The following is a 27,235-nucleotide window of genomic DNA, read 5'->3' on the forward strand; positions in this document are numbered from 1 at the left end:
ACAAAAAAGATCTTCATGACCCAGATAACCATGATGGTGTGATCACTCACCTAGAGCCAGACATCCTGGAATGCAAAGTCAAGTGGGTCTTAGGAAGCATCACTATGAACAAAACTAGTGGAGGTGATGGAATTCCAGATGAGCTATTTCAAATCCTGAAAGATGATGCTGTGAAGGTGCTGCACTCAACATGCCAGCAAATTTGGAAAACTCAGCAGTGGCCACAGGACGGGAAAAGGCCAGTTTCATTCTAATCCCAAAGAAAGGCAATGCCAAAGGATGAGCAAACTACCCCACAATTGCACTCATCTCACACGCTAGCAAAGTAATGCTCAAAATTCTTACAAGCTAGGCTTCAATAGTACATGAACTGAGAACCTGAAGATGTTCAAGTTGGATTTAGAAAAGGCAGAGGATCCTGAGATCAAATTGCCAACATCTGTTGGATCACTGAAAAAGCAAGAGACTTCCAGAAAAACCATCTACTTCTGCTTTATTGACTACACCAAAATCTTTGACTGTGTGGATCACAACAAACTGGATAATTCTTAGAGAGATGGGAATACCAGACCACCTTACCTGCCTCCTGAGAAATCTATATGCAGGTGAAGAAGCAACAGTTAGAACTGGACAATGAACAACTGACTGGTTCCAAATCGGGAAAGGAGTACGCCAAGGCTGTATATTATCACCCTGCTTGTTTAACTTATATGCAGAGTACATCATGAGAAACGCTGAGCTGGAGGAAGCACAAGCTGGAATCAAGATTGCCAGGAGAAATATCAATGACCTCAGATATGCAGATGACACCATACTTATGGCAGAAGGCCAAGAACTAAAGAGCCTCTTGATGAAAGTGAAAGAGGTGAGTGAAAAAGTTGGCTTAAAACTCAACATTCAGAAAACTAAGATCATGGCATCTGGTCCCATCACTTCATGGCAAATAGATGAGGAAACAGTGGAAACAGTGGCTGACTTTATTTTGGGGGGGCTCCAAAATCACTGCAACTGGTGACTGTAGCCATAAAATTAAAAGACACTTGCTTCTTGGAAGAAAAGCTATGACCAACCTAGACAGTATATTAAAAAGCAGAGACATTACTTTGCCAACGAAGGTCCGTCTAGTCAAAGCTATGGTTTTTCCAGTAGTCGTGTATGGATGTGAGAGTTGAGCACCAAAGAACTTATGCTTCTGAACTGCAGTGCTGAAGGAGACTCTTGAGAGTCCCTTGGACTGCAAGGAGATCCAACCAGTCCATCCTAAAGGAGATCAGTCCTGAATATTCTTTGGAAGAACTGATGCTGAAGCTCCAATACTTTGGCCACCTGATGTGAAGAACTGACTCATTTGAAAAGACCCTGATGGTGGGAAAGATTGAAGGCAGGAGGAGAAGGGAACAACAGAGGATGAGATGGTTGGATGGCATCACCGACTCAGTGGACACGAGTCTGAGTAAGCTCCAGGAGTTGGTGATGGACAGGGAAGCCTGGCGTGCTGCAGTCCATGGAGGTGCAAAGAGTTGGACACGACTGAGCAACTGAACTGAACTGAACAACAGTAAATGTACTGAAAGTCAACTGAGGAGTAAGTTCACACATTTAAAAAAGGAAATAAACTAAGCAATTTGAACTATTAATCAAAGAAGACCTCCAATTTTTTCTCCATTTTCCTGTATCTTGATATTATTTTCTAAAGAGCTGCCAACAGCATTTTATCTAGCATTTTATTGCATCCTGGCTCCGTCATCACCAATGTGACCTTGGGCAACCTACATAACCAAACTGTGCCTTAGTTTCCTCAACTGTCAAAAAAAAAAAATACTATTACTTCATAGGGTTGTTGTGAGGACTAGATAAGTTATATACAAATGCTTAGAACAACGTTTGGACACTACATATTTGTCATTATCTTCTTAAATTCCTTTAAGAATTTAAGTCACATTGCTAAGCAGAAGACAATTTTCTTTAAAAATTCCATTACAAAGGAAAAGAGGAAATACTATATCTCTAGAGGACTGAAATGTTTAAAAGGTAAAGGGACATCAGGCCCAGTTTCATTGATACGATAATCAACAGCTAAACTGGCCTTTTTATTCTTGGTGACACAGTCAAAAAATGTGATGTTTCTCACTCTCTCTTCAGGGCTCCAAGTGAGATTCACACATAAAGATGCTCAATAAACATTAACTGTTTTTTTGTTTTTAACTTTTGGGCTTCCCTGATGGCTCAGTGGTAAAGAATCTGCTTGCAAATACAGGAGATGTGGATTTGATCCCTGGGCCAGAAAGATTCCCTGGAGAAAGAAATGGCAACCCACACCAGTATTCTTGTCTGGAAAATCTGATGGACAGAGGAGCCTGGTGGGCTACAATCCACGGGGTTGCAAAGTGTCAGACACGACTTAGCAACTAAACAACAAATTTTTCACGTCACTGTTTTTGAATAGGTGATAAGAGATTTAGTATAAAACTCAAATAGGACAGAGTTCATGGGGAAAAGAGAATTTACCTTCCTCTCCTGCTCCTGGCTCCCCAGCTCCCTGTATCTGAGGTAACACTGTCATCTAATTCTCAGTTGTTTCCAGAAATGAAGCATCACTTAAAACAAGGGAAAGCAATAGCACACCCAACCAACTGGTTATTATTTGTCATGAAAATGCAATCAGGAGAAATCTTTAACAGCATACATTGCTCTACTGGTGAGTAGGGACAAAATTTTAATTTATATTCAAAGTATAATTCTAATTCACTATAAAAATACACATTAAAAACATAGAAGAAATATGTCCAAAAGTGGCTGTTTCTATATTGTTAGATTAAGGTTGACCTTTTTTCCTCTGATTGATCAACTTTTTCAAATAAAACTTTAAAGATGTTCTAAACTGAACATCTATTTCACAACCAGGAAAAAAAAATTACTCTACTGTTCTATCGTGTATTATTATTAATACTTAATACTGCCACCAAATCTGAAAACCACATCCAGCTTCAGAATGTAACTTAAAGGTTTTCCATACCTCACATCTCCCAAATGGAATTGTGGAAAATACAAATTATAACCATAAGCTGACAAGACTTTTAAATGAGCATTTCATGTCTTTCACCATCAAGCTATTGTTACTCTTTTCAGAGTAATCGCCTGGGGAGATTACACATATATTCTCAAAGGTAAAAAAAAAGGGCAAAATAATACATTATTTTCTAAAGAAAGAGCACTTAGACCTAGGCACTGAGCTTCACTTTCACGCAGGGAGGTTGGGGGTGAGGAGCGGGTGGCACCGACTAGGCTCCGCCGGGCTCTGGCCCTGAGTGCTTCGGGAAGGCCGGGAGCGCGCCTCTGGCCCGTGCGCGGGGTCACCGCGCCTGTGGGTCCAGACCCTGCGGCTGATACACAGCACACACGGGGCAAAGGTCACCTCGGAGCTTCCCACACAGAGCTCAGAAGCTGCGCTCCAAAGCCACCAAGGCAGTGACAACCCCGGTATCACTTTCAGTTCGTCATTCGCTCTCTGGAGCTATGTGAAGTTTGACGTTTATGGTCAGCACTGGCACAAATGAGGAAGGGCTCTGAGTCTGGAAAACTGGAACTAAGGAAAACACAGGGCAGTGGGTGTGGCAGGGTCTACCCCGAACGCTGGCATTAGAGACCGTGCATGCGCGCGCGGCAGGCACGGTCTACCCTGAACGCTGGCATTAGAGAGTGAGCATGCGCGCCCGGCAGGCACGGTCTACCCTGAACGCTGGCATTAGAGACCGTGCATGCGCGCGCGGCAGGCACGGTCTACCCTGAACGCTGGCATTAGAGAGTGAGCATGCGCGCCCGGCAGGCACGGTCTACCCCGAACACCGGCATTAGAGACCGGGCATGCGCGCCCCGCAGGCACGGTCTACCCTGAACGCTGGCATTACAGAGTGAGCCTGCGTGCCCTGCAGGCACGGTCTACCCTGAACGCTGGCATTAGAGGTCGGGCATGCATGCGTGGCAGGCACGGTCTACCCTGAACGCTGGCATTAGAGACCGGGCATGCGCGCGCGGCAGGCACGGTCTACCCTGAACGCTGGCATTACAGAGTGAGCCTGCGTGCCCTGCAGGCACGGTCTACCCTGAACGCTGGCATTAGAGGTCGGGCATGCATGCGTGGCAGGCACGGTCTACCCTGAACGCTGGCATTAGAGACCGGGTATGCGCGCACGGCACGCACGGTCTACCCTGAACGCGGGCATTAGAGAGTGGGCATGCGCGCCCGGCAGGCACGGTCTACCCTGAACGCGGGCATTAGACACCAGACATGCGCACCCGGCAGGCACGGTCTACCCTGAACGCTGGCATTACAGAGTGAGCCTGCGTGCCCTGCAGGCACGGTCTACCCTGAACGCTGGCATTAGAGGTCGGGCATGCATGCGTGGCAGGCACGGTCTACCCTGAACGCTGGCATTAGAGACCAGGCATGCGCGCGCGGCAGGCACGGTCTACCCTGAACGCTGGCATTACAGAGTGGGCATGCGCGCCCGGCAGGCACGGTCTACCCTGAACGCGGGCATTAGAGGCCGGGCATGCATGTGCGGCAGGCACGGTCTACCCTGAACGCTGGCATTACAGAGAGGGCATGCGCGCACAGCACGCACGGTCTACCCTGAACGCGGGCATTAGAGGTCGGGCATGCATGCGTGGCAGGCACGGTCTACCCTGAACGCTGGCATTAGAGACCGGGCATGCGCACACGGCACGCACGGTCTACCCTGAACGCGGGCATTAGAGAGTGGGCATGCGCGCCCGGCAGGCACGGTCTACCCTGAACGCTGGCATTACAGAGTGAGCCTGCGTGCCCTGCAGGCACGGTCTACCCTGAACGCGGGCATTAGAGGTCGGGCATGCATGCGTGGCAGGCACGGTCTACCCTGAACGCTGGCATTAGAGACCAGGCATGCACGCGCGGCAGGCACGGTCTACCCTGAACGCTGGCATTAGAGGTCGGGCATGCATGCGTGGCAGGCACGGTCTACCCTGAACGCTGGCATTAGAGACCAGGCATGCGCGCGCGGCAGGCACGGTCTACCCTGAACGCGGGCATTACAGAGTGAGCCTGCGTGCCCTGCAGGCACGGTCTACCCTGAACGCGGGCATTAGAGGTCGGGCATGCATGCGTGGCAGGCACGGTCTACCCTGAACGCTGGCATTAGAGACCAGGCATGCGCGCGCGGCAGGCACGGTCTACCCTGAACGTGGGCATTAGAGGTCGGGCATGCATGCGTGGCAGGCACGGTCTACCCTGAACGCGGGCATTAGAGGCCGGGCATGCATGTGCGGCAGGCACGGTCTACCCTGAACGCTGGCATTAGAGAGTGGGCATGCGCGCCCGGCAGGCACGGTCTACCCTGAACGCTGGCATTACAGAGTGGGCATGCGTGCCCGGAAGGCACGGTCTACCCCGAACGCTGGCATTAGAGAGTGGGCATGCGCGCCCGGCAGGCACGGTCTACCCTGAACGCCGGCATTAGAGAGTGGGCATGCGCGCCCGGCAGGCATGGTCTACCCCGAACGCTGGCATTAGAGACCGGGCATGCGTGCCCGGCAGGCACAGTCTACCCCGAACGCTGGCATTAGAGACTCGGCATGCAAGCGCAGCAGGCAGGGCCTCCCTCACATACTCACTTGAGGTCAGCTGCTGGGCAATCCCCACAGACAGAAACCTCCGGGAATGTGGGGGGGGTGGGGCGTGCGCAGAGGCTTCTGCGATTTAAATCAAAGGGCTACTTGGAAGCTATGACCCTATGATCTTCCCTGACAGGAGAACTCCGGCAGGGAACTCACAGAGAGGTCAACGACTGTCCTGATGGCCTTTTCTTTCCTCTTGATGAAGTCATCATCCTGCAAGACAAGAATACACAGGGATGAAATAAATCCTGCATAAAGACTGAAACTCAATTAGACTGTTCAGCAATCTGTCCTATAAACTGACTTCTCATCACAGCTTTGTCTGAAAAAGGCTCAATTTTCTAACAAATTGGAATACACTAAGCATGAGGAAAGTGAGGGCCTCTGTCAAGGGCTCCAAAACAGATCCCTACAGCTGGTAAGAAAGAGGGGACCACAGAATGTAGAGGTGAAGACAAGTGTTCTCAGTTCAAATCCTCTGAGTTCTGAGACCTTAGCAAGTTACCTCACCTCCAAGCCTCAGCTTCAAGTCCTCTTGGAAACCAGGGAGCGATCATGAGGATCAAGAAGCAGAAGGCATGTAGTACGCTGGGACTGGAATGTAGCAGGTATCTGACAGAAATCAGCAGTTATTGTTGCTGTGATTATTACTCAACTGCTACTATAGGTGTGTCATCCTAAGCAGATGGTCTCTTGAAAAGCTTCATACAATTATACAGAAATATGCTCATGTTCTGGAGAAGGCAACTGCACCCCACTCTGGTACTCTTGCCTGGAGAATCCCATGGACGGAGAAGCCTGGTGGGCTGCAGTCCATGGGGTCACAAAGAGTTGGACACGACTGAGCGACTTCACTTTCACTTTGCAGTTTCTTGCACTGGAGAAGGAAATGGCAACCCACTCCAGTGTTCTTGCCTGGAGAATCCCAGGGATGGGGGAGCCTGGTGGGCTGCCGTCTACAGGGTCGCACAGAGTCGGACACGACTGAAGCGACTTAGCAGCAGCAGCAGCATGCTCATGTTCTTGTAATTTAATAAAAGGTCTGGGTCAAGTACCAAAATTGAGAGAAAAGGACAAAATTATAGAGCTTGGCACTCAGTGCCCATTCAAAGAGGGCAATTCAAATGAACCAGGAGGTCCAGGTTCAGAGCTGACCAGGTGGGCGCAGAGACGCCATACAGTTGGGGAGGAGCACAGGGGAGCCTGAGCTTACTCTGCCTCTTCCAGGGGGTCCCTAACTGTGCGCTCAGGTTCTCAGCTGGACAAGAAGAGAGCAGAACACTGACCTCAGGCAGACTGTAGGTTTTCTGGAACTGGGATATGGAGTAGGAGCGGATGTAGTCCCCCATCTCTTCTTTTGTTTCTATGGCTCGCTTCACCAGCCACTGGGGAAGAAAGTGCAGAAATGTGAGCTGATGGGGATGAAACACGGTGAAGTAAAGGGTAAAGACCAACTCAGAGATGGCACAGGTCCTGAACCTGAATCACAGAACACGAACTAACCAGGTTTCAAGCGACCATCAATACACACTGCCCTGCAGGGAAGACAGCCACTGGTCATCTGGATGCTGAGGTCAGGGGGACTGGAGCCGACAGCCTCAGAGGAACCTTGGAGCCTTGCTCCAGGTGCCCAGGCCTCAGTTTCCTTCTCTGCTAAAGTGGGGGGCAGAGTATCATTTCTTTTCACCTCACAGAGCGACTGCAGGAGCACATGAAACAGAAGCACCAGATGGCTCTGTAAATACTGGAGCCCGACACAAACACAGCTGCTCCCGAAGCCTCCTGCGTCTAACGGCAGGCCTTAACAGAACTCTCTCCGTCGTGTGCTTCTTGTGCCACAGACCACAGGAAGGAAAGAGATCCAGTGAGAATACCTAGCAGAACCCTTGTCTGATAGGTGAAAGAATCCCTCGGACACTCAGATTTGAGACCAGGTGTACCAAGGACAGGCCTCAGACCTCAGGGGTAGCTTAGCGCTCACAGCATCCATGGAACACTGTGAGGTAATGGCACTGACCGCGTTTCACAGAACTGGATGCTCAGGGAGATGACATCAATCCGTCCAGTGATCCACAGCCAGCAGCTGCTGGCCACAACCTGGAGGGTCCACCACCAGGCCATGGCACGTCTGGGCTTCATGCATTGTTTCCCAGATCCACGGAGCTGACATGTGCAAGGAGCCGCTCTTCGCGTCTGCTGACCTACAGCTCCAGGGAGCTGAAACACACACCTGCACACACCCACACTCTGTGGTGGGCCCAGGCCCTCTGAGCGTGAGCATGCAGAGTACAAAGACAGCCTCTCCTTCCCCTCCTGGCTCTGCATGCATTCCTGTTATCACTGGAGACCTTTGTGGAGGGGTGCCATGCCCCCTTCAGGGAGCTACAGCATCTCAGGGGCAGTTTCAATACAGTTGTTGTGCTGCCCCAGAGGGCACAGCTGCACGCAGCACAGGGCTCCTGCTCAGAACGGCGGGCAACTCAAGAAAAGGACATGCCAGGAAGCAGCTGCCCACAAAAGCAGTGGCCACAAGTACCTCTAAGAGCACTCTTTTGTTGCTAGAACCCTCCATCTGTTTCTATCACCCCACTCCACCCCAACTCCAAATAGTAACCGCAGGCACTGCCTAAAATCCAGGGGTGCAGGGGCCGAGGATCAGATGACATTTGGGGCTACTCAGCCCCTCACCCACACCCCAGCATGGACCCTGGACATCTCAGGAGGCTGACTCACTGCTCAGCTCAACTTCACTCTGCTTTCCTTCCCATCTGGAGATCCACTTTCTGGCCTTTCATAGTTGTTGCCTTTTCAAATCTGCCTCTGTTAATTAGATCTACACTGAGTTATTACTTGGCGGGATCCTGGAGAACATGCTCTGATGAGGAAGGCAAAACCCACTGATTCACAGGATTCCCTTAGAGACACCATGGCTCTGTCTCAGAGTTCCCAACCTGAGGAGCTGAGAAGGGAGCCTCTAGGATAGCCAAGCTCTGCCGCAGGCCCCTAGCCTTCGAGAAAAATATCTACCTTCACAGGATTCACACGCCCCCTGTAGGAGAAAAACATGAGACCTGGAACTAAGTAGCCTGAAGCCAGTTCCACCGTCCCGCTGCATTCAGAGTCACCACAGTTGTGCGAAACGGCAAGAACTAGGGTGGTGGACCTCAGACCCACCCAAGAGGCCGCTTCAGTGGGTCCCAGTGACTGGTCCACAATTGTTCTTTCACTGGTATCCAACAAAACAGGAAACAAAACCACAGGCATGGGGTGAGTTTCTCACAGTGCTAAATGTATTCAGTGGGAAAGACTGTTCTTTATTCTCAAAGTGAGGGTTAAATGGCCTTTCTTTCAAGAAATGATAGAAAAAGCAAAATAACTGTTACTTTTAACAATGTCCTTGCCTGCCAAAATACAGATCAACCTCCATTTTTGCTTTAAAATTTTGCAGGTCCACAAAATTAAGATGGCTGGTAACCATTAGCTGAGGCTCTCACATCCAGACAGGAAGCCCTCAGGCATTCCATTCGGAACACAGACCATCAGATACTCGGGATACCCAAACCGACTGTAGAAAATCACCTTCACCCCCTTCTCATACGTGGACTATCATTTGGTCCTCCAAGTTCTAGCACACGGTTGAGTAAAGTCTAGTCACAAGAGATCCAGGTTGAGGCAGAAAAGCCAACAACTTCACAATATGATACCGTTAGAGGTTTCTGTAAGAATTTCCACAGGGTTCCTACTTCATATTTTCACAAAAGGATGGGGGTACCATCCTCTAATGAACATACATGTCAAATCCTGAGTTAAAGTACTAGCCTCAAATGTACAAATTTCATTTACAAATCAGTTCAGGGGAAGATTCCCATGAGTAACTACCACAGAAACAACTACATAACACTTAGAGAAAGCTCTTACTGAAATGTGCTAGCCCTTCAGCCACATGCTTTACCCACATTAACTTATTCAACTTTCATTCCATCAGGTAGGTGCTATTATGATTTTCCACTTAACAGGTAAGAAGTTAAGACATCTGCCCAAGATCAGACAGCTGGAAAGTGGCAGAGTCAAGATGTGAACCCAGAATGTCTCCAGAGTCCAGGCTCTTAACTGCTACACTACATAACCTTCACAGAATCACTGAACTTCTCCAGCAGGGGCTGTGTGGCTTTCCTCTGGGTGGCTGCAAGGTGGTGGAGGGGGAAAGTTCAGGCTTAAAGACAAGGAAAAATTTAGAGGAATCTGCCTCTCCACTCACTAGTTCTCTGCCCTTAAGCAAACTGATTAACCTCAATGAGTCACACTTTTCTCAAATGTAAGACTGGGATTACAACAGATGCTTCAAGGAACTCTATTAGGATCCGAGGCTAAGCCCTGTCCACATAGCAGGCAACAGAGTGAGTCCTTTCCCTCCTCCTCTCTCCGTGGTACCCGAAGGGAAGGCTGAGACACAAAAACCACACAGAATACAGGGACTGGTGGCATGAGCCACTTCATCACGGGGCCTCAGAAAAAAGCCGGGGTAGAGATAAGTCTCCTGTCAGAAATGCAGTCCTCAAATAAGGACTGAACGCCTGCAAAGTGCCAGACATTCCATGAGGCGCCAGAGACCCAGGGCTGAGCAGGATGGCCCTGACACCTGCCCACGAGAGATGGATAAACAACCAGACATTTTGGTGCACGTGGTCACAAACGTGGCAAGGAAGATCCCTGTGAAGGTAGGGAATATGCTGGATAAGAGAATATAGCAAAAGAGCCTGCTCTAGATCTGCGGGTCGGGGAGCTTTCTTGAGGAGACCTGCGAACCGAGAGCCGAAGGATGAAGGAGAGGAGAGAAGGGAAGCGCTTCCCAGGCTGAGAGACAGGCCCTGTGACGGAGAGAGGTATAGTGTGTGGGAGGAGACTGGACAGACAGCCAGAGGGGCTGGGACATAAAGAGCAAAGAAAAGCAAAGAATAAATTGAGGCTAGAGGGAACCAGAGCACGGGGGCCTCCCAGAAGGGCAAGGAAAAGCTACCTGTGGGAAACATTCAAAGATCAGAACAGGTGACTGAGTGGAATGAAGGCAGGCTGAACACTGGCAACATTCTGAGGATAACATTGGGGAGTGCACTCACGTTCTGTGGCCATCAAATTCACGTCATGGCCATGAGATCCAGGATCCAGGCTCGAGAGCCCGGGAGCCAGACCCGTTACAGGAATGCCAACGCTCAGAGGACAAGAAATCCCTCAGATGCGCTCACCTGGACAACAGGAAATATGTGAATAAAGTCCATCCCCTGGATCTGGTGGGGCTCCAGCTGGTGTGGACATTTCATTCTTGGCAGGACGGAGACAATTTTTTCTGACAGAGCTCTGCTCGGAGGAAAACAAGAAGCCAAGAGTGAGAACACACTACATGACTCTTCAGACATCTCTACCGTCCAGGCCGCGCTCCAGAGGGACCCGGGGCTTCCCAGTCCCAGACCAGGACCACACTTCTCCTGGCCGACAGCAAAGTGAGAAAAATAAGCACAATTTAGACCTGTGTGCATGTAAGGCCACATGAGGAAAATTGCATTCACCCTTAATTCCAAGATCATGTTCGTCCTACTTTTTGTAAGAAAATATTTTGTTCCTTCACGAAGTTATGGTGGTGTCTGAGGTAGTAGCTATTTTTTTTTAAACATCCTTACACGGTAAAATAAAAAGTTATTAGTGCTACATGTTCTACATTTCACTGTGTTGTCTTTCTTTTCCCAAAAGTCTGGAAACCACTAGGTTAAACATTTTTTTAAAATGTTCTAAATATCATTCGCGCATGCTTAGTTGCTCAGTTGTGTCTGACTCTTTCGTGACCCCATGCACTGTAGCCCACCAGGCTCCTCTGTCCATGGGATTCTCCAGACAAGAATACTGGAGTGGGTTGCCATTCACTTCTCCAAGGGATCTTCCTAACCCAGGGGTCGAACTTGGGTCTCATGCATTGCAGGCGGATTCTTCACTGTCTGAGCCAGCAGGGAAGTTGAAAAATCATCCATGCGACAAATTAATTACCAGACTTTGTGCCAGGCGCCCAGAATATTAAGACAAAACATGAAGTCTCAGGCTTGTGTGGGAAAAAAAACCCAAAAACTGAACTTTCCACTCTGTTAAGAAATATTGTTGAAATAAACAATAGCCTTTAATTTTGCTACTCTAAAATTAATCCTAGATTTGGAGGAACCACTCTTTCTCCAGAGAAGAGGAGTTTTCAGCTTCTCACAAGGGACATGATCTCTCTCCTCCACCTTGCCTGGTCCTCCCCTGAGGTGGCTGGAGGAGAGCAGGAGGCAGGCTCTCTGAGGCCCAGAGCATAACTGACCTCAGTCAGGAGGTGAGCACCCACCACCACTGGATGCCCAGCTGAGCCCTGGCCCGGGTGGGGCAGTTTTATGGCAGGAGTGAAAGAAGGACCTGTGTGCAAGTTCGTTTCACCACAGATTTAAATCTGTGATCAGTTGCTATTTGATCTCCGATTGTCTGGTTTCTATTTCTTATATCTTAGTTGGATCAGATTCAAGAGGAGAGAGAACAGAGGTTTTCAGTGGGCTTGCTAACCCTCAAAGTCATGGTGCATAGCCTAGGAACTCCGAGAAATAGTCCAAGCTGTGGCCTTGTGGGGTCATATGGAGAAATGGGGGCTCCTGGCTCAGCCTACATGGACAGTTTGTGTTATATCCCCATCTAAGACATTAAAAAATTCCAGCCAGAGTGACCTCATCTAAAAGTATCAGACTATTTTTTAACAGATAAAGGCAATGGTTACAAGGTCAGCAGGTTCTCACTAGAGGCTTCAAATACAGCAAGTTTTGGATCTATCTACTGAAAAGGTATCTCTTGTGCAAAAAAAACTTGTACACTTTTGTCTTTCTGCAGCTCCACAACTCTTTCCAGGAGACAGACACCCATAAGACCAACACCTAACTCAGGCCTGGATATGAGAAAATATCTAACTTAAGTTTCCCTTATCATGTTTCATGCCCTCGCTCTTGGTAGGAAATAAGTAACCTTGGAACAGAAGCCAAATGCCTCCCAGAGAAGGCTCCCCAGAGAACACACTACACAACCATGTTTATATCTACAGCAGCTTCACAAGGCGGGACCAAGCTTCAAACTGCTGAGTGGAAACAGTCATAATCGCAACATCAAGTCCAATATGTTAAGAGAAAAACATGTGGAGAGGAGAAGTCTGCTCCCTTACTGCACACACTCACAGAAGGCAGGACACCCACCTTCTAGGAGGGGAGGATGCGGGAGGACGTGTTCACTGCAAACAGAAGTGGGGTGTGATTCATCCAAAAGGCCTGAGGCGTGGAAGCAAAGTGTCATCTGACTCGCAGAACCCCTGTGGGCCCTCCTTTCTGAGTAGCCCGTCCTCAGGACACAAGTATCTTCTCTGTCCCAGTAGGGAAGCCTGTGGTTGCCCAGCTCCTCCTGGGGTCCGAATGGGACAGTTTGGTAGAAAAGACTGACACACCCATTTGGCAACATTATCTAAAGCTCTCTCTATGATAAGTTTTACTTTTTAATTTAATGTCCGTAAGACTCCCATGTCTTGTTCCTTAATTTCTCTGAAATTTGTGAGAGGGAGAAATGGGTGCTTAATTGGCTCTGCTCCCCAGATTCCAAGCTTAGCAAGTGAAGATGGTCACACTCCGGCTTCCAGTCCTTGTTCAGGCAGGCCTAAGAATTCACTCACTCCGGAACCACCTAGCCAAGTCACGTTTTGGTTTGGCAGGAGGAGAGCTCCCTCTAGTGACTACAGATTTGTGGCTCTATGCAGGGAGGGTTACTGACAGCATAGAACCATTCACAAGCTTAAAAATCAGAGGCTGGGGCACCAACATCATCCAGCCAACCTTCCACCTTCAGGCAAGGTTCTCCCTGGCGACTCCTCAGAGATGGCCGACTCTCCCAGTTCATAAAGGCCCTGAGGGAAGGATGCCCAGGGTCATCTTGCGGTTTACAACCCTGTTAAACCTGCCTCCCAGGAATGATGACCAAGCGTGCAGCGTCAGCAGAGTGTAGAAGCGGAAGGCACTGTTACTGCAAAGGGGTGGGGATGCAGGAGAAACAGGCCGGCCTGGGGACAAAAGTCAGGAAGACTTCCTGCAGAAACCTACCAGTCTCCATTGGGCTTTTCCCTGGAGCTCAGAGTGGATCCTCTGACTTTCTGAAAACCAGGGAAAATGACAATTGCAGAGGTCACCAGACAGGTTTCCCAGTGTATGCTTTTAACACACACACTTTTCATCACTGGAGGTAAGTTTGGTTCCTTTAGTTTTCTAAGTGTTCAATGCACTGTTTCCTCCTCCACTGCAAACAGTTTGGAAGAGAGTGCGTTAAACCAGGGTCTAAATTCCAAGCTCCATCACCCACTCTGGTACTTTTGGCGAGCTACCCAGTCCCTCTGGTCCAACACTACCATCATAAAATGAGGGATAATGTCTGTCCTGCCTATTCAAGGGTTGCTATGAAGGTTAAATAATAAAGTGCACAGGCTCTGTACACAGGTGCCCAATAAATGTGTGTTGATGTGTGTTGTAGAAATGAACTCGGTTATAAGCCTAAAATCTTATTTATGGACCTTGGAACATAGCACTCTGTGGTGATAGGACTTTAGGACAAACTGGGGATGCAGAGGGCAAGCTCAGGGAACCCATATGAAAGAAGGATCAAGAAAGAGCATGAGACCCAGTGGAGGCCGATCCACAAGTGAGGCCCATCTGTGCCCCAATGGAGCACGAATGGAAGATAAGCACGCCCTATGAGGCAAGTGTGTACCTTAAGAGACGGCGCTGCCCCCTCGCATCAGCTGAGATGCACAGAGGCCCTGCAAGCACACGGCAATATTAGTCTGAGCGGTACCAAACCAGAAACTTCGTGGGAGGTCCCCAAACACAGAACACAGGCTCAATGGACATGAGTTTGAGCAAACTCTGGGAGTTGGTGATGAACAGAGAGGGGTGGCATGCTGCAGTCCATGGGGTCACAAAGAGTCGGACACAACTGAGTGACTGAACTGAACTGAACCAAACCAGAAACTTCGTGGGAGGACCCCAAACACAGAACACATCCTAAAACCAAACAGAAAAGATTTTTGGATAATTCAGTGCCCTGTGGCTATGACATTTCTCCTACAGATAATAAAGACTCAACTGCCTGATGAATCTGCTAGGAGTCTACTGGGTCTTTACAAGTAAACTCTGTCCCCAGCTTTGCTTTCACATCAAGTACTTACCAGGAAAAATAATACACCCTTAACTCCTTAACCAAACCCTGTGGGGGCAGATGTACTTCAGAACTCACAATTCTTTAGATGTTGCACCTTAGTAGATTAAGGGGTATATACTATGTATTATGTAAGGCCCACTGAAATCCACAGCAGCACGCTATCATCAGAGAAATGAGTATTTCTGTAGTAAAACTTATGAATATTCACATAAGTGGGATCAATAAAGACCATAAATAACCTTAAGTCAGTCATCATGTTTTACTTCCAATTAAAGTTTTATATCCACACTTGAAAGAAAGAAAAAAAAACCCACCAACATTTTCACTGTTTCTTAGATTTCAGAAATACAGATTGAGAATCCTAGCCCACAAAGAATGCAAAAGAAAGAAATCCCAGAACAGCAGAGGTGCCACATGTGTAAGAGGCAATCAGCTCAAACTGGAACAGAAAGAGGCTTCAACTAAGAGTGTACTTGAGAAGGCAGAGAATTCATGTTAGTCAACAGACTGATTAAGAAGCTGGCTGATCTCAGCTATAGGTGAAATACATGCCTCTTTGTCAACAAGAAAAAAAGGCAATCAGAAATGCAAAGGGGAAAAAAAGCTTTGTAAACATGAAGCAAAATGCAGAGTGCTTGATTCTCAATGACTTGCAGAGACCACCTCCGCTCCCTCGAGCCAAATACTTCACAGTCATCCTCCACGCTCCTCTCACTCACACTCTAAATCCAATATGCCATGAGATCCTGCTGGTTCTACCTTTCAAACAGATCCAGAATGCCACCACTACTGGTCCAGGGGAGGATTATTGTAACACGCTAAACAATCTCCCTGATTGCACCTTCACTCCTTTAATTCAGTATTCAGACGAGGGTTCCTTCTTAAACACAGAACACACTGTCTTCTTCCCCTGCTCAACACCCGCCTCCATGGATTTCCCACCTGACGCAGAGTAAACCCCAAGTCCTTAACCTGACCTACAAGGCGCTACCTGGTCTGTCCCACGACCTCTCTGCACTTCCGTCTGCTGCTGCCCCCTCCCCACGGCCCCAGCCCCCTCCACACTACACTCTAGGCCCGCTTCTGCGAGGGCCTTCACACTGGCAGTCCCCTCTGCCTGGAACCCTCATCCCTCAAGTCTTAACTCCAGCATCACTTTCTCAGTGAAGCTTACAGACTTAAACCACAGCTGCCTGCCACCCTACGTCTCTCCTCATACCCTTTCCTGAGTTTAGTTTTTTTTCATAGCACATATGTATACACATACTGTACTTATTTATTAGATTAGTTTTTGTCTGTCTCCTCCAATAGACTCTAAGCTCCATGAGGGTAGTGCATTTTTCATTAATGCATCCAGAACATTATGAATTTGCTGAGTCAATGAATAAATGAAGAGATTGCTTTTGATTGTAACACTTCAAATATTCTCCTTTAAACAGCACCATTATGGTCCAGAAAATTACTGTTCTTTTTCTGACCTCATCACAAGTCTTAGTCCTTACTGCAAATACTGTTTATAGATTTACTTTTAGAATCTACCTGTAGATAAAGCATGGACAACTTAACTGCTACTATAGAACAGACTATAAACAGGAGAAACTACTTTATACTAATGGGTCAAGAAATAAAAGCTTAAGTAGAGCAAAATTATGCAAGCAATTATAGAAAAGATAAAAATTAAAAGAGTGGAAGTTGGAAGACAAAGGGGATGTAGTGAGTGGTACAGGTGAGCCAACTTCCTCCTCTCTTTGGATTTGAATGAAACAGTGTATACAAAGGTGGAGACATATTAGTGACCACGATGAAGAATCTAAAACCTGGACAGTCAAAGATGACTCTCTCCAGGGAATAAAACTAGGGTGTAAAATGGTAAAGGGGAGAGACATCAGCTGCATGTTTTGCTCCCTTTGGTAGTATCTAAATGTTTCTTGTACCTTCACGAATGTAACACCTTAATAAAAGAACAGGACTACACTCCCCTGCTGGCGTGAACTGGATCACTGGGAGTAGAGCCACACACCTGGACTCCATTGCACCCGCCCAGGTGAATGTTTCTCTGTGGGTGGCTAGACATGACGGCACAGCCCCGCACACAGGTGTCAGGAGGCAGAGCCCGTATTCATGGCCGGGCACTGATGACGGCATTACTGTCAAACAGCATCAACTCCTTAACAGGGAGCCAAGGATGCCTTCTGGTCTTAGTGTTAAGGGTTCTGGTGATTCCCAGGGACTTGTTTTTCTTCTACTATATGGAAAGTATAAATTGGATAATTTATGTTTTCTTCTTTTCGTGTTTTATCCTTCTTTTCAGCCAAATCTATGTCCCATCTTTAGGAAAACAGGGCCTTTTGGCTCCTCACAGTTGTGTTCCTTACCCACAACTCTGCCTTTCCTTCCCTTTTTTACCCCTTTTGCTCTGCTTCACTTTTCCACTATTACTGCTCTCTCATGCATCATAAACCATCTTTAGTCCATTTAGGGGAGGACAAGGCTTCAGAAAAATGAGTAAGTAAATCACAGAATCCTATAGATCTGAGATCACAAACCCTCTTTCTATACATAAAGGAAGGCTTGCCCAAGTTCACACAGCTGCCCACTGGCAGGGCTGGGCAAAATTGGGATCCCAATGATCTCATGAAATCACCAAGTCCCTGGTGAGCTACAGAAGATCAGCCAGGGCACCCTTCCAGGATGTCTTTGGCAAGGACACAGGCAAAGTGAGGCTCTGCCTTATGCAGAAGCAACAGGGAGGGAAAGATTCCCCTCCCTTCAACTATCCAACTTCCATCCAAATTCAATGCCTTTGGAAGGAGATACTCAAGCAATCAACAGAAATTTTGATCAACAAAAAATGCCAGAAATAGCCTATTAACATTATAATAATATTAGATGACTCTCATGTGTTAGCTGTGTGACCTTGGCTTCTTTTAGTCCATGAGTGAAGCATCTAACACAACCTTTGGCACACAGCAAATGCTCAAGATTTATCTCCTTTCTCACTGTTCAGGCTCATCCATGGAAAGCCCAATAACTTACATTTTCTGACCTATTGTAGAGTTCTCCTGAAAGAGTAAATCAACATCCACGTCAAAGTTGCAAGTGGTGATGCACCAGGTCATTCCTCCCACCACCTGCAAGACATAAAAAAATACCTATTTTCTCTTCCTAGTTTGGGAAGAAGGGAAGAAGTGTAAGGCAGAAAAAATAAAAACAGTTTTTATATACAAAATTGTGTATCCTCAGAGAGAGACAATATGTGTCCTGGCTCCATCCACTGCAACTCATCTAAACAGCTGCTGCTAAGTCGCTTCAGTCATGTCTGACTCTGTGCAACCCCACAGACGGCAGCCCACCAGGCTCCCCCGTCCCTGAGATTCTCCAGGCAAGAACACTGGAGTGGGTTGCCATTTCCGTCTCCAATGCGTGAAAGTGAAAAGTGAAAGTGAAGTCGCTCAGTCGTGTCTGACTCTTAGCGACCCCATGGACTGCAGCCTACCAGGCTCCTCCTTCCATGGGATTTTCCAGGCAAGAGCACTGGAGTGGGCTGCCATTGCCTTCTCCCATCTAAACAGCACTGCTGGATAAAGCTTTCTGCCAGGACAGGAACAGTCTGGATTCACACTGTTGAGTGTGGTGCTGCCAGCCACACATGGTTACTGAGCACTTGAAACATGTGGCCAGGGGACTGAGAAGCTGCCTTCTAAGACTAAATGGATGTGTGATGCATAGATTCTCTTTATACCAACGGGGACGGACATTAACTCTCAGCTGAGAGAAGCCTTAATCCAGTTACAGTCAAGTGCAAGACGGCAGAGGAATTACGAGTTTTATGGACCAGATATGTGGGTAGCAGGGGGGACATTCTGTGGCTTGTTACTTAATTTTCATACATCCCATTTTTTTCTTCTGCCTAAAGGAGATGAGAATCTGTACTCTTATTTTGCCATGGGACTTCTCTCAGATGCAAATGAGACAAAGGCTAAAAATCCCTTTGAAACAAAACCTTCATAGACACTGCTTGATCTCAGAAAAGATCAACAATGAATCTTATCCCTGGCTATACTGTAGACTCATGCGAGATGCCTAATAAAATACAGATTCCAGTCCCAGCCCACACCTAACAAACCAGAATTTCAAAGGCTGAGACCTACACATCTGTATTACGAAAGAGCCTTTTACGTGGAGACAGGGCTTTGGCCCACTGCGGAACTCAATGCTTCCTTCTACCAGGAAGCTTACCCGGCATGTCCCGGTTGATCTGGATGCCTCACTTCTGTGCACAGTCATTGAGGCACTTAATGAATCGTGCCATTTATTCCATGTGCACTGGCTTACTGTCTGTCTTCTCTACCCTGCAGAAGTCAGGCTCTTTGAGTACAAGGTCTTTGTTCTTATCCTTGTGCTCTCAACCCTACTTCTATTCCTCATGTGTAAGAACTGTTCAAGGTTCTGCCGAATTAAATGACTTTATACAACAGCGACTTCTTCCTTCTCCAAACCTAGCATTCAGAGCCCAGAGAACACCTGGCAACTCACTATCTGTGAGCATCCCAACTTGGGATGAAAGTGAAAGTGAAAGTTGCTCAGCTGTGTCCAACTCTTGGTGACCCCATGGACTGTACAGTCCATGGAATTCTCCAGGCCAGAATACTGGAGTGGGTAGCCATTCCCTTCTCCAGGGGATATTCCCAACCCAGGGATTGAACCCAGGTCTCCCGCATTGTAGGCAGACTCTTTATCAGCTTTATCAACCTGGGATAGCTCCCTATTAACTCAAATTACTTTATCTTACAAGCTTTATCTTCCCACCCAAACTTTAAGCTCCTTGAAAGGAGAAACTATTTATTTTGCTTATTTGTATTTCTCAAATCTTCGTGCACAAAAGGACTTGAAGGTGTATTTTACTGATACATGAGTATTTTCTTTTAATAGGAAACAAACACTTCCATAGTGAATCTGAATCCTGGAGAAATGCAACATGGATATATAGAAAGAAAAATACAATCTCTTCTTCCTTTCCATGGTAAACCATGACATCCTGACAAAGAATACCCTAATGGTTAGAAAGATTTCCTCTTACCTTGTCAAAAGGTGATAAGCCCTTAATTCTTGCCCTGAAATACCCAGCTGCAACCAAGAGCTCCAGAATTTCAGTCAACTTGACATTCTGCTCTTCATCTTCTCTTGTTTCTACCTAAAACGAAAGCAAAAGGCTGGTAAAAGCTACCTTGAATAAAGGAACACAAGGTATATTCCCTGACAGCACGGACTTACTGCCAGGGAGCATATGATACTGGCAGCTATCACTGTGTTCATGCAGTAGCCTGGCGGACACAGCGCTGCCAGAGTCACAGAGAACAAGGTTCCTGCTCAACAAGCGGTTAACCATCACAGATGGGGGAGAAGACATGCACGGGTCTATCAGGTTCAGCAGGTGCTGAAGGAATCCAGGGAAAGGAAGACTTCAGCACACTTACCACCCCGTTCTCTAACACGTGACTTATATAGCAGCTTCTCAACTGCATTACAAACTCCTTTCAGATGGAACACGTGGTTGGTTTTGTTTGAACTTTACACTCATCTTGGTTCTAGAAGTTACCAACAAGAGGGGCAAGAACAAAGAATTCAATCATGTGGCTCCCTCTGCTCTTTGATCTCTATAGCAAATACAAGGAAGGCTTTCAACACAAGACATATTACAGGGTGATTACTACCATGTAACAGGGCTGCCTTAAAAATAGTATTTACTTGATACATTTAAATAGGGATTTGATTTAAACATTCTTTATTTCTATCCTACCTTCACTCCAGGCTGTTAACTCCAAGTTCAATACATCTAATTAGACTAGTACTTTTGCCTCCATACACTTTACTGAACTGTGCCTTTCCTGTCTTCCATTATTGCAGAAAATAAACAACTGCCTCTCTATAGAAAACAATGTCAAGATATCCTGGTTCATAGCCTCATATCCACCTCTGACTATTCCCTTTAGCTAAAAATGCCTGCTAAATCTTCCTTAATTATGCAACTCACATTTATCCTATCTTCCATTTGCATGTCATGCCAGGACAATGGCAACTGCCTCTCAATCTTTCTTCCCTATTAGCCTATCCTGCTCATTCCTTCCTAAATCACAGCTTTCTCAAAACCCCTCTTTAGTTGAGCACCCAGCCCTCATCATTAAGGCATCACTCATTGACTACCAGCTAAGTTCCAAATGTCTTGGTTTTGCATTCAGATCTTGGGTTGCAACCTATCTTTTCAGCTCCATCCTTTACCTCCCACCAAAACAATCCAGACACAGCGGTGGCCATCCCTTCACTGCTCTCCTGATATTCTCCAACCGCCCAGACACCACCTTCAAACTCCAGCTCCCATTCAATGTCATCTCTGCAGCTTAAAATGGTCATTCCTTTGCATCTCTATTTTATTTATAGTCTGTTATTCATACAATTACCAACTTCTTCTGAGTGGCATGCCTGTCTTTCCAAATAGACTGTTAGCTGGTTGGGTGGGGGGTGGCATATAGTCCATCTATTCGTTTATCTCTCTGTTCTGAACAGCGTTAGGCTCCAAGGACACACTTATTAAATATGGAATGACATGCTTAACCATCAATCACACAAGCTCCATGACCTAAGCCAGTCACGGATTAACAACATGCTTTCACAATCATGACACTGATAATGGAAAGTCAAGTTTATTTTAAAGTACAAACTTTCAGGAGGAGCACACATGTTAACACATCATTGAACATGGAATTATTAAAGAGACTGTTTATCTCCTGCAACAGGCAGTGATGGAGGGGAAAGCCTTGTGACACTGCTCATTTCACTTCCCTCTCAAATGACCCTGGTCCAGGCTAGGAAAGATTCTGAAGGTTAGCATTCACTAATTCCTAGGAGACATGCAAAAATATTAATTATTCACACCTTCTCTTCCTTGCAAAAGGTCTGTGATGGTTGAGAACCATCTACAAGTCGAGAGATTCAAATAAGAGAAAATAAAGAACAGCTATGGTTCACAAAAATAGAACAGAAAAGGAAAATGGGATAATATAAGTATTTTCTTAAAACTCCTGGGATGTAAAAAAAGGAATCCTTCATTTGTTCAACCATGTTATCATGAAGACCCTTCCAAGAAGAGGACAATAGATCAGGACAACCCAGGAGGGTCCTCCCTGCCGCACCTTGTACCTAGTGGGCACCCACTGCCCACACCTTGACGAGTGCACGGCCCACGCTTCCCATCCACCCACCCCCGGAATGGAGAAGTGTACTTCTGCAATGTACCCTGTGAAGTAATTTTCTTGCACAAGACAATGAATGGGGAATGTTAAGACACCAAATCCACTTCATAGGTTAGCATTAAAACAAAATGCAAAAGGGTCACTAGCTAATATGCAGTGAATGAAAGAATACTCTAGCTTGAAGCCATAAAACATCACCAGGCTGGGTAATACACCCAACTCTTAAAACTAAAATTCTAATAAAAAGGAATGCTGTGAGCTCTTAAACTAGGAACACTAAACTGTCAGTTGTCTTGGACCATAGTTCATGTAAGCTGGAAGGCAGGGCCACATCTAGCTATCTTTCTTTCCTTCACATACAAAAAAGCTTTTACAAAACTACATTTAATGAAATAACCAGACTAGTGACAGCTTAATGACACATACTATTCATATTCATACATACTAGTCTTTGAACTAAGTGAATCCTGTTTGCCTCTTAATTGTCAGGAACTCGGAAAAGCGACAGATTAGACCCAGTCTCCTGACAGTGAAGGGTTAAACAAAGGACAGAGAAGGTGCAAGTTGTTTTTTTTTCTAGAAAGACCCTACTGGTGGTACACTGGGGCAAAGAACTGAAGGGATTTAAGTTAGAACCTGGGAGACCAGACAGAGTCCACAGCAAAGTGCCAGGCAAAAAACCTGATGAGAGCCTAGAACTTAAAAAGGCAAAAAAGAAATATCAAATCAAATCACAGAACAGATTCTAGTCTTCACAAACCCTGGTCCATCAAAGCAACTTGCATGTCAAGTGTTACCTAACAGAAGGGTTCTGACACTACACTTGCTAGGTTTTCTGAAGATGATGAAATGGATTTGCATTCTGGGAACAAACACTGACAGATTAAGTCTGTTCTGCAATCAGTACATCTCCAGCTTTTATGCACAGAACAGTGATCCCTCAATAAATGGTACTAGTGGGATTTAAGAACTAAGCATTTGGGGAGTAAGGCAAACAAGCAAGACTGGCCCCAGGCAGTTAAGTGTGAAGGGACCACGCACCATATCAAGGAATCAGTCCGTCTGACAAACACCTGCTTCAGAACCTTAGGAAGGGGACAGAGGCGCAGTATGGACTCCATTTCTTTCAAGAATCTGGAAAACTAGACTAGCTGTTGAGTAAATCAACTGGAACAGAGCACTGATGCAAACCGTCTAGCTAAGTGATCTTTGCAGCCACAAGGAAATGCACTTTTCCTCTCCTCCCAGGTAATGTGTGTATAAATCCAGAAACCGCTGATCACCCTGTCCCTCGGGATCGACTGAGTACTTAATAACAAACACCTCTGGAAGGAGAGGCACGCGCTCTACCTTCTGGAGAAGCAGCGACGTTTCCGCCCGGCCACTCCGCACGGAAGGAGAGCGCGTCTCCACCGCGGACACCGCGGTGCGCTGACCCGGCCGGACACGACCTGGAGCGCGCCCGGGTCCCAAACTTCCTCCAGCCAGCCTGGCCCGATGTGGGGACAAACGCAGGGAGGCAATCCCCCCACCCGACACCACGGCGGCGGGCGCCGGCCGCCAGGACCCCGTGGGCCCGGGGAGGCGGCGGTAGGCGCCACAAGGTCACCGCCCCTTGCACAACCCGAGCCTGGACCGTCCCAGCGCGCGTCTCGTGACTACTGGGCGCAGGAGCCTCGGTCCTCGGGGCGAGCCGAGCGGCGCCGGGGGTCGGGGGAAGACTGCCGGAGGGAGCCAGAGAGGTGGGACCCCGGGCCCCAGGGCGCCTGGGGCAGCGTCGGGGCAGGCACTGGCCCCAAGGCTCCCTCCGTCCCAGGAGACCCGGCACCGTTTGAAGTTGGTCTCCGCCCATGTCCACACTGGGGAACTAGCTCGGCCCCCAGCGGACAGGGCGGGTGCTTGGGGAGGCGGACACACCTGAGAAAGGAGGCGGCGAGCCCTAAACACTGCCGGGTCCCCCCGTGCCTGAGACGCCGCAGGCTCGGCCCTCGCTCGGAAAGCCGGACGTGTCAGGGAGGGAGGAGGGGTTCCTTACCTCCGGGAGACCCTGGCCTTCCGGCCCCTTTGACAACCCCATGATCCCGTCGGACCGCCGTGGGGCGGCAGCGAAGCCCGCGGAGCGTCCGGAGGAAGCTGTCCCCGGCCCCGAAGCTGCTACCGGGGTGGAGAGCAGAGCGGAAACTTCCTCCGCCGCCGCCGGGAGCCTGGAGCGCAGCGGCTCGGCGGAGCATGCGCGCTGGGGCGAGAGCGCTGCGCGACTGCGCCTGCGCGAGGGCAGCCCCGGGCGAGGCCGGGACCCACGCCGGCGAAGAGGTGCGGTTCAGCGCGCCTGGCGCGGTCCTCGTTCCGCGTAGCTTCGCGCCCCGGCTCTGCGTGTTCCTCAGAGGTGCTTTATAAAAGGAGCATTCCTCAATCTTGGGGAAGGTTTGCATCCTGCCTCCCCTCTCTGCTTCGCACGGGCATCGGATGCCCCAAGTGGGTTTGGTCCTCTCCGCGAGCCGGACTTCGGAAGCCCGGTTGCTCCCGGATCAAGGTTTGAGCAATGATCAACTTGGCGATTCAGACCCGGGCTGGTTCTAGTTCAGAATCGGGGTGTCCCCTGAGTTACACGCACTTGGGCAAACTTCTTGATATACGGACCAGGGAACCGAGTCCCCCAAAAAGGATTCCCTCCGTCCCTCCACGCAGTGAGTGCGTCGTGTTCACTCACCCGAACTACCCTCCGTTTCTTGTTCTTCCTGAGAGGAAAGCCATCTCTGAGGATGCGACTCCTGTAGTGATGTCATTTTAGTTACACCATTTACCTGAAGCACACCTTGTCTGTCCCAGAGAATGGCATTTATATAAAGGAGTTATGTACCTAGCCACAAGCCTTGGGCACCGGCTCTATAATAATTATTATTTTTTCTTCTTTAAGGGATGAAGAAAGAGGTGACATGTGAAAACTTTTCCTGTAGAAAAGTTTCCTCTGTGAGTGCGTTGGGTGGGAGGGGCCGAGTGAGGAGTGTGAGGTTGTGAGTCCCTTGAACTCCAAGAGGTTGTGTGTGTATGTGTTCCTCTCTGCATCCCTAGCATCTTAAAAATCAGGTACTCAATGTTTGCCTTGAAGAAATTCTCTGTGACTTTTGCACTCCTCCCGGGCGTTTTCTTGACAGAGGAGAGATTTCTCTGGAACCAGAGTTTACAAGAGGTTGGAAGCATCGTATGAACGACCATTTCCTTTTAAAATAATACTTAGTAAATATTGATAACGATATTTAGCAGTAAGTTGAGAAATTTGAATACGCAAATTATGGTATGAGGCCAGTCTTGGCCTGTGTTGTATGGCAGTTTACTCTTATCCACTGTGAAGCCAGGAAAACAATGTCTAAGATGCCCACTCTCATAACTTTTTCAGTTCAGTTCGGTTGTTCAGTCATGTCCGACTCCTTGCGACCCCATAGACTGCAGCACGCCAGGCCTCCCTGTCCATCACCAACTCCCGGAGGTTACTCAAACTCATGTCCGTTGAGTCGGTGATGCCATCCAACCATCTCATCCTCTTTCGTCCCCTTCTCCACTTATTTTCAATCTTTCCCAGCATCAGGGTGTTTTCCAATGAGCCAGTTCTTCGCATCAGGTGGCCAAAGGATTGGAGTTTCAGCTCCAGCATCAGTCCTTCCAGTGAACACCCAGGACTGATCTCCTTTAGGATGGACTGGTTGGACCTCCTTGCAGTCCAAGGGACTCCCAAGGGTCTTCTCCAACACCACAGTTCAAAAGCATCAGTTCTTTGGTGCTCAGCTTTCTTTATGGTCCAACTCTCACATCCATACATGACTACTGGAAAAACCATAGCCTTGACTAGATGGACCTTTTTTGGCAAAGTAATGTCTCTGCTTTTTAATATGCTGTCTAGGTTGGTTATAACTTTTCTTCCAAGGAGCAAGCATCTTTTAATTTCATGGCTGCAGTCACCATCTGCAATGATTTTGGAGCCCCCAAAAATAAAGTCTGTCACTGTGTCCATTGTTTCCCCATCTATTTGCCATGAAGTGATGGGACTGGATGCCATGATCTTAGTTTCTGAATGTTGAGTTTTAAGCCAACTTTTCCACCCTCCTCTTTCACTCTCACCAAGAAGCTGTTTAGTTCTTCACTTTCTGCCATAAGGGTGGTGTCATCTGCATATCTGAGGTTATTGATATTTCTCCCAGCAATCTTGATTCCAGCTTGTGCTTCATCCAGCCCAACGTTTCTCATGATGTATTCTGCATATAAGTTAAATAAGCAGGGTGACTATATACAGCCTTGATGTACTCCTTTTCCTATTTGGAACCAGTCTGTTGTTCTATGTCCAGTTCTAACTGTTGCTTCCTGACCTGCATACAGATTTCTCAAGAGGCAGGGCAGGTAGTCTGGTATTCCCATCTCTTTAAGAATTATCCACAGTTTGTGGTGATCCGCACAGTCAAAGGTTTTGGCATAGTCAATAAAGCAGAAATAGATGTTTTTCTGGAACTCTCTTGCTTTTTTGATGCTCCAGAGGATGTTGGCAATTTGATTTCTGATTCCTCTGCCTTTTCTAAAACCAGCTTGAACATCTGGAACTTCGCGGTTCACGTACTGTTGAAGCCTGGCTTGGAGAATTTTGAGCATTACTTTACTAGCATGTGAGTTATTTTTGTAGGCTTAAAACTGTCCTTCCCTGAGATGGCATAGGATGAGGGGGACTAAAGGTAGATAATTTGTAGCCACTGTTGAATGACCAGGCAGGTACTGATGCCAAGGGACATATAGCACTAACTCCCACAGCAGAAAGCTATATTTAAAGCAGCCTGGGGAACAGGGCCTGAAGAATAACAGGAATCAGGTAGGCCACACAGGAGTTTCCTGTTGTAAATGCCTTTGTCATGCTTTAAATAAACATGAGCAGCTATCTTTCCCAGTAAGAAACCATACGGTTTTACTGTCTGTGTAGACGAACAGTAGCAGAATCAGGGTGGCAGTGTGCCCCCGCCCCCACCTTTTTTCCAAAGATTCAGCATGTCAGCCAAGACAGTAGTCAAGAAAGTTTGAGTAGCTCATGTTTACCT

The 27,235-nt window shown here is 47.7% G+C and overlaps 1 protein-coding gene across 1 annotated transcript in view; it reads right to left on the reverse strand.

Moving 5' to 3' along the window:
- Positions 1-24,388, reverse strand: part of CCDC93 (coiled-coil domain containing 93) — a 106,653-nt gene extending 82,265 nt beyond the window's left edge. Inside the window, exons 1-6 of the mRNA XM_061135466.1 lie at positions 24,196-24,388; positions 19,991-20,104; positions 17,947-18,041; positions 10,899-11,010; positions 6,942-7,040; positions 5,812-5,868 (exon numbers count right to left, since the gene is read on the reverse strand). Of these exons, the coding sequence (XP_060991449.1) occupies positions 5,812-5,868; positions 6,942-7,040; positions 10,899-11,010; positions 17,947-18,041; positions 19,991-20,104; positions 24,196-24,237 (519 nt within the window). The 5' untranslated portion in view covers positions 24,238-24,388. The remainder of the gene's footprint in view (positions 1-5,811; positions 5,869-6,941; positions 7,041-10,898; positions 11,011-17,946; positions 18,042-19,990; positions 20,105-24,195) is intronic.
- Between the last annotated feature and the right edge of the window lie 2,847 nt (positions 24,389-27,235).

The sequence above is a fragment of the Dama dama genome, chromosome 33 (genome assembly GCF_033118175.1).
Source record: "Dama dama isolate Ldn47 chromosome 33, ASM3311817v1, whole genome shotgun sequence".
Taxonomy (NCBI): Eukaryota; Metazoa; Chordata; class Mammalia; order Artiodactyla; family Cervidae; genus Dama; species Dama dama.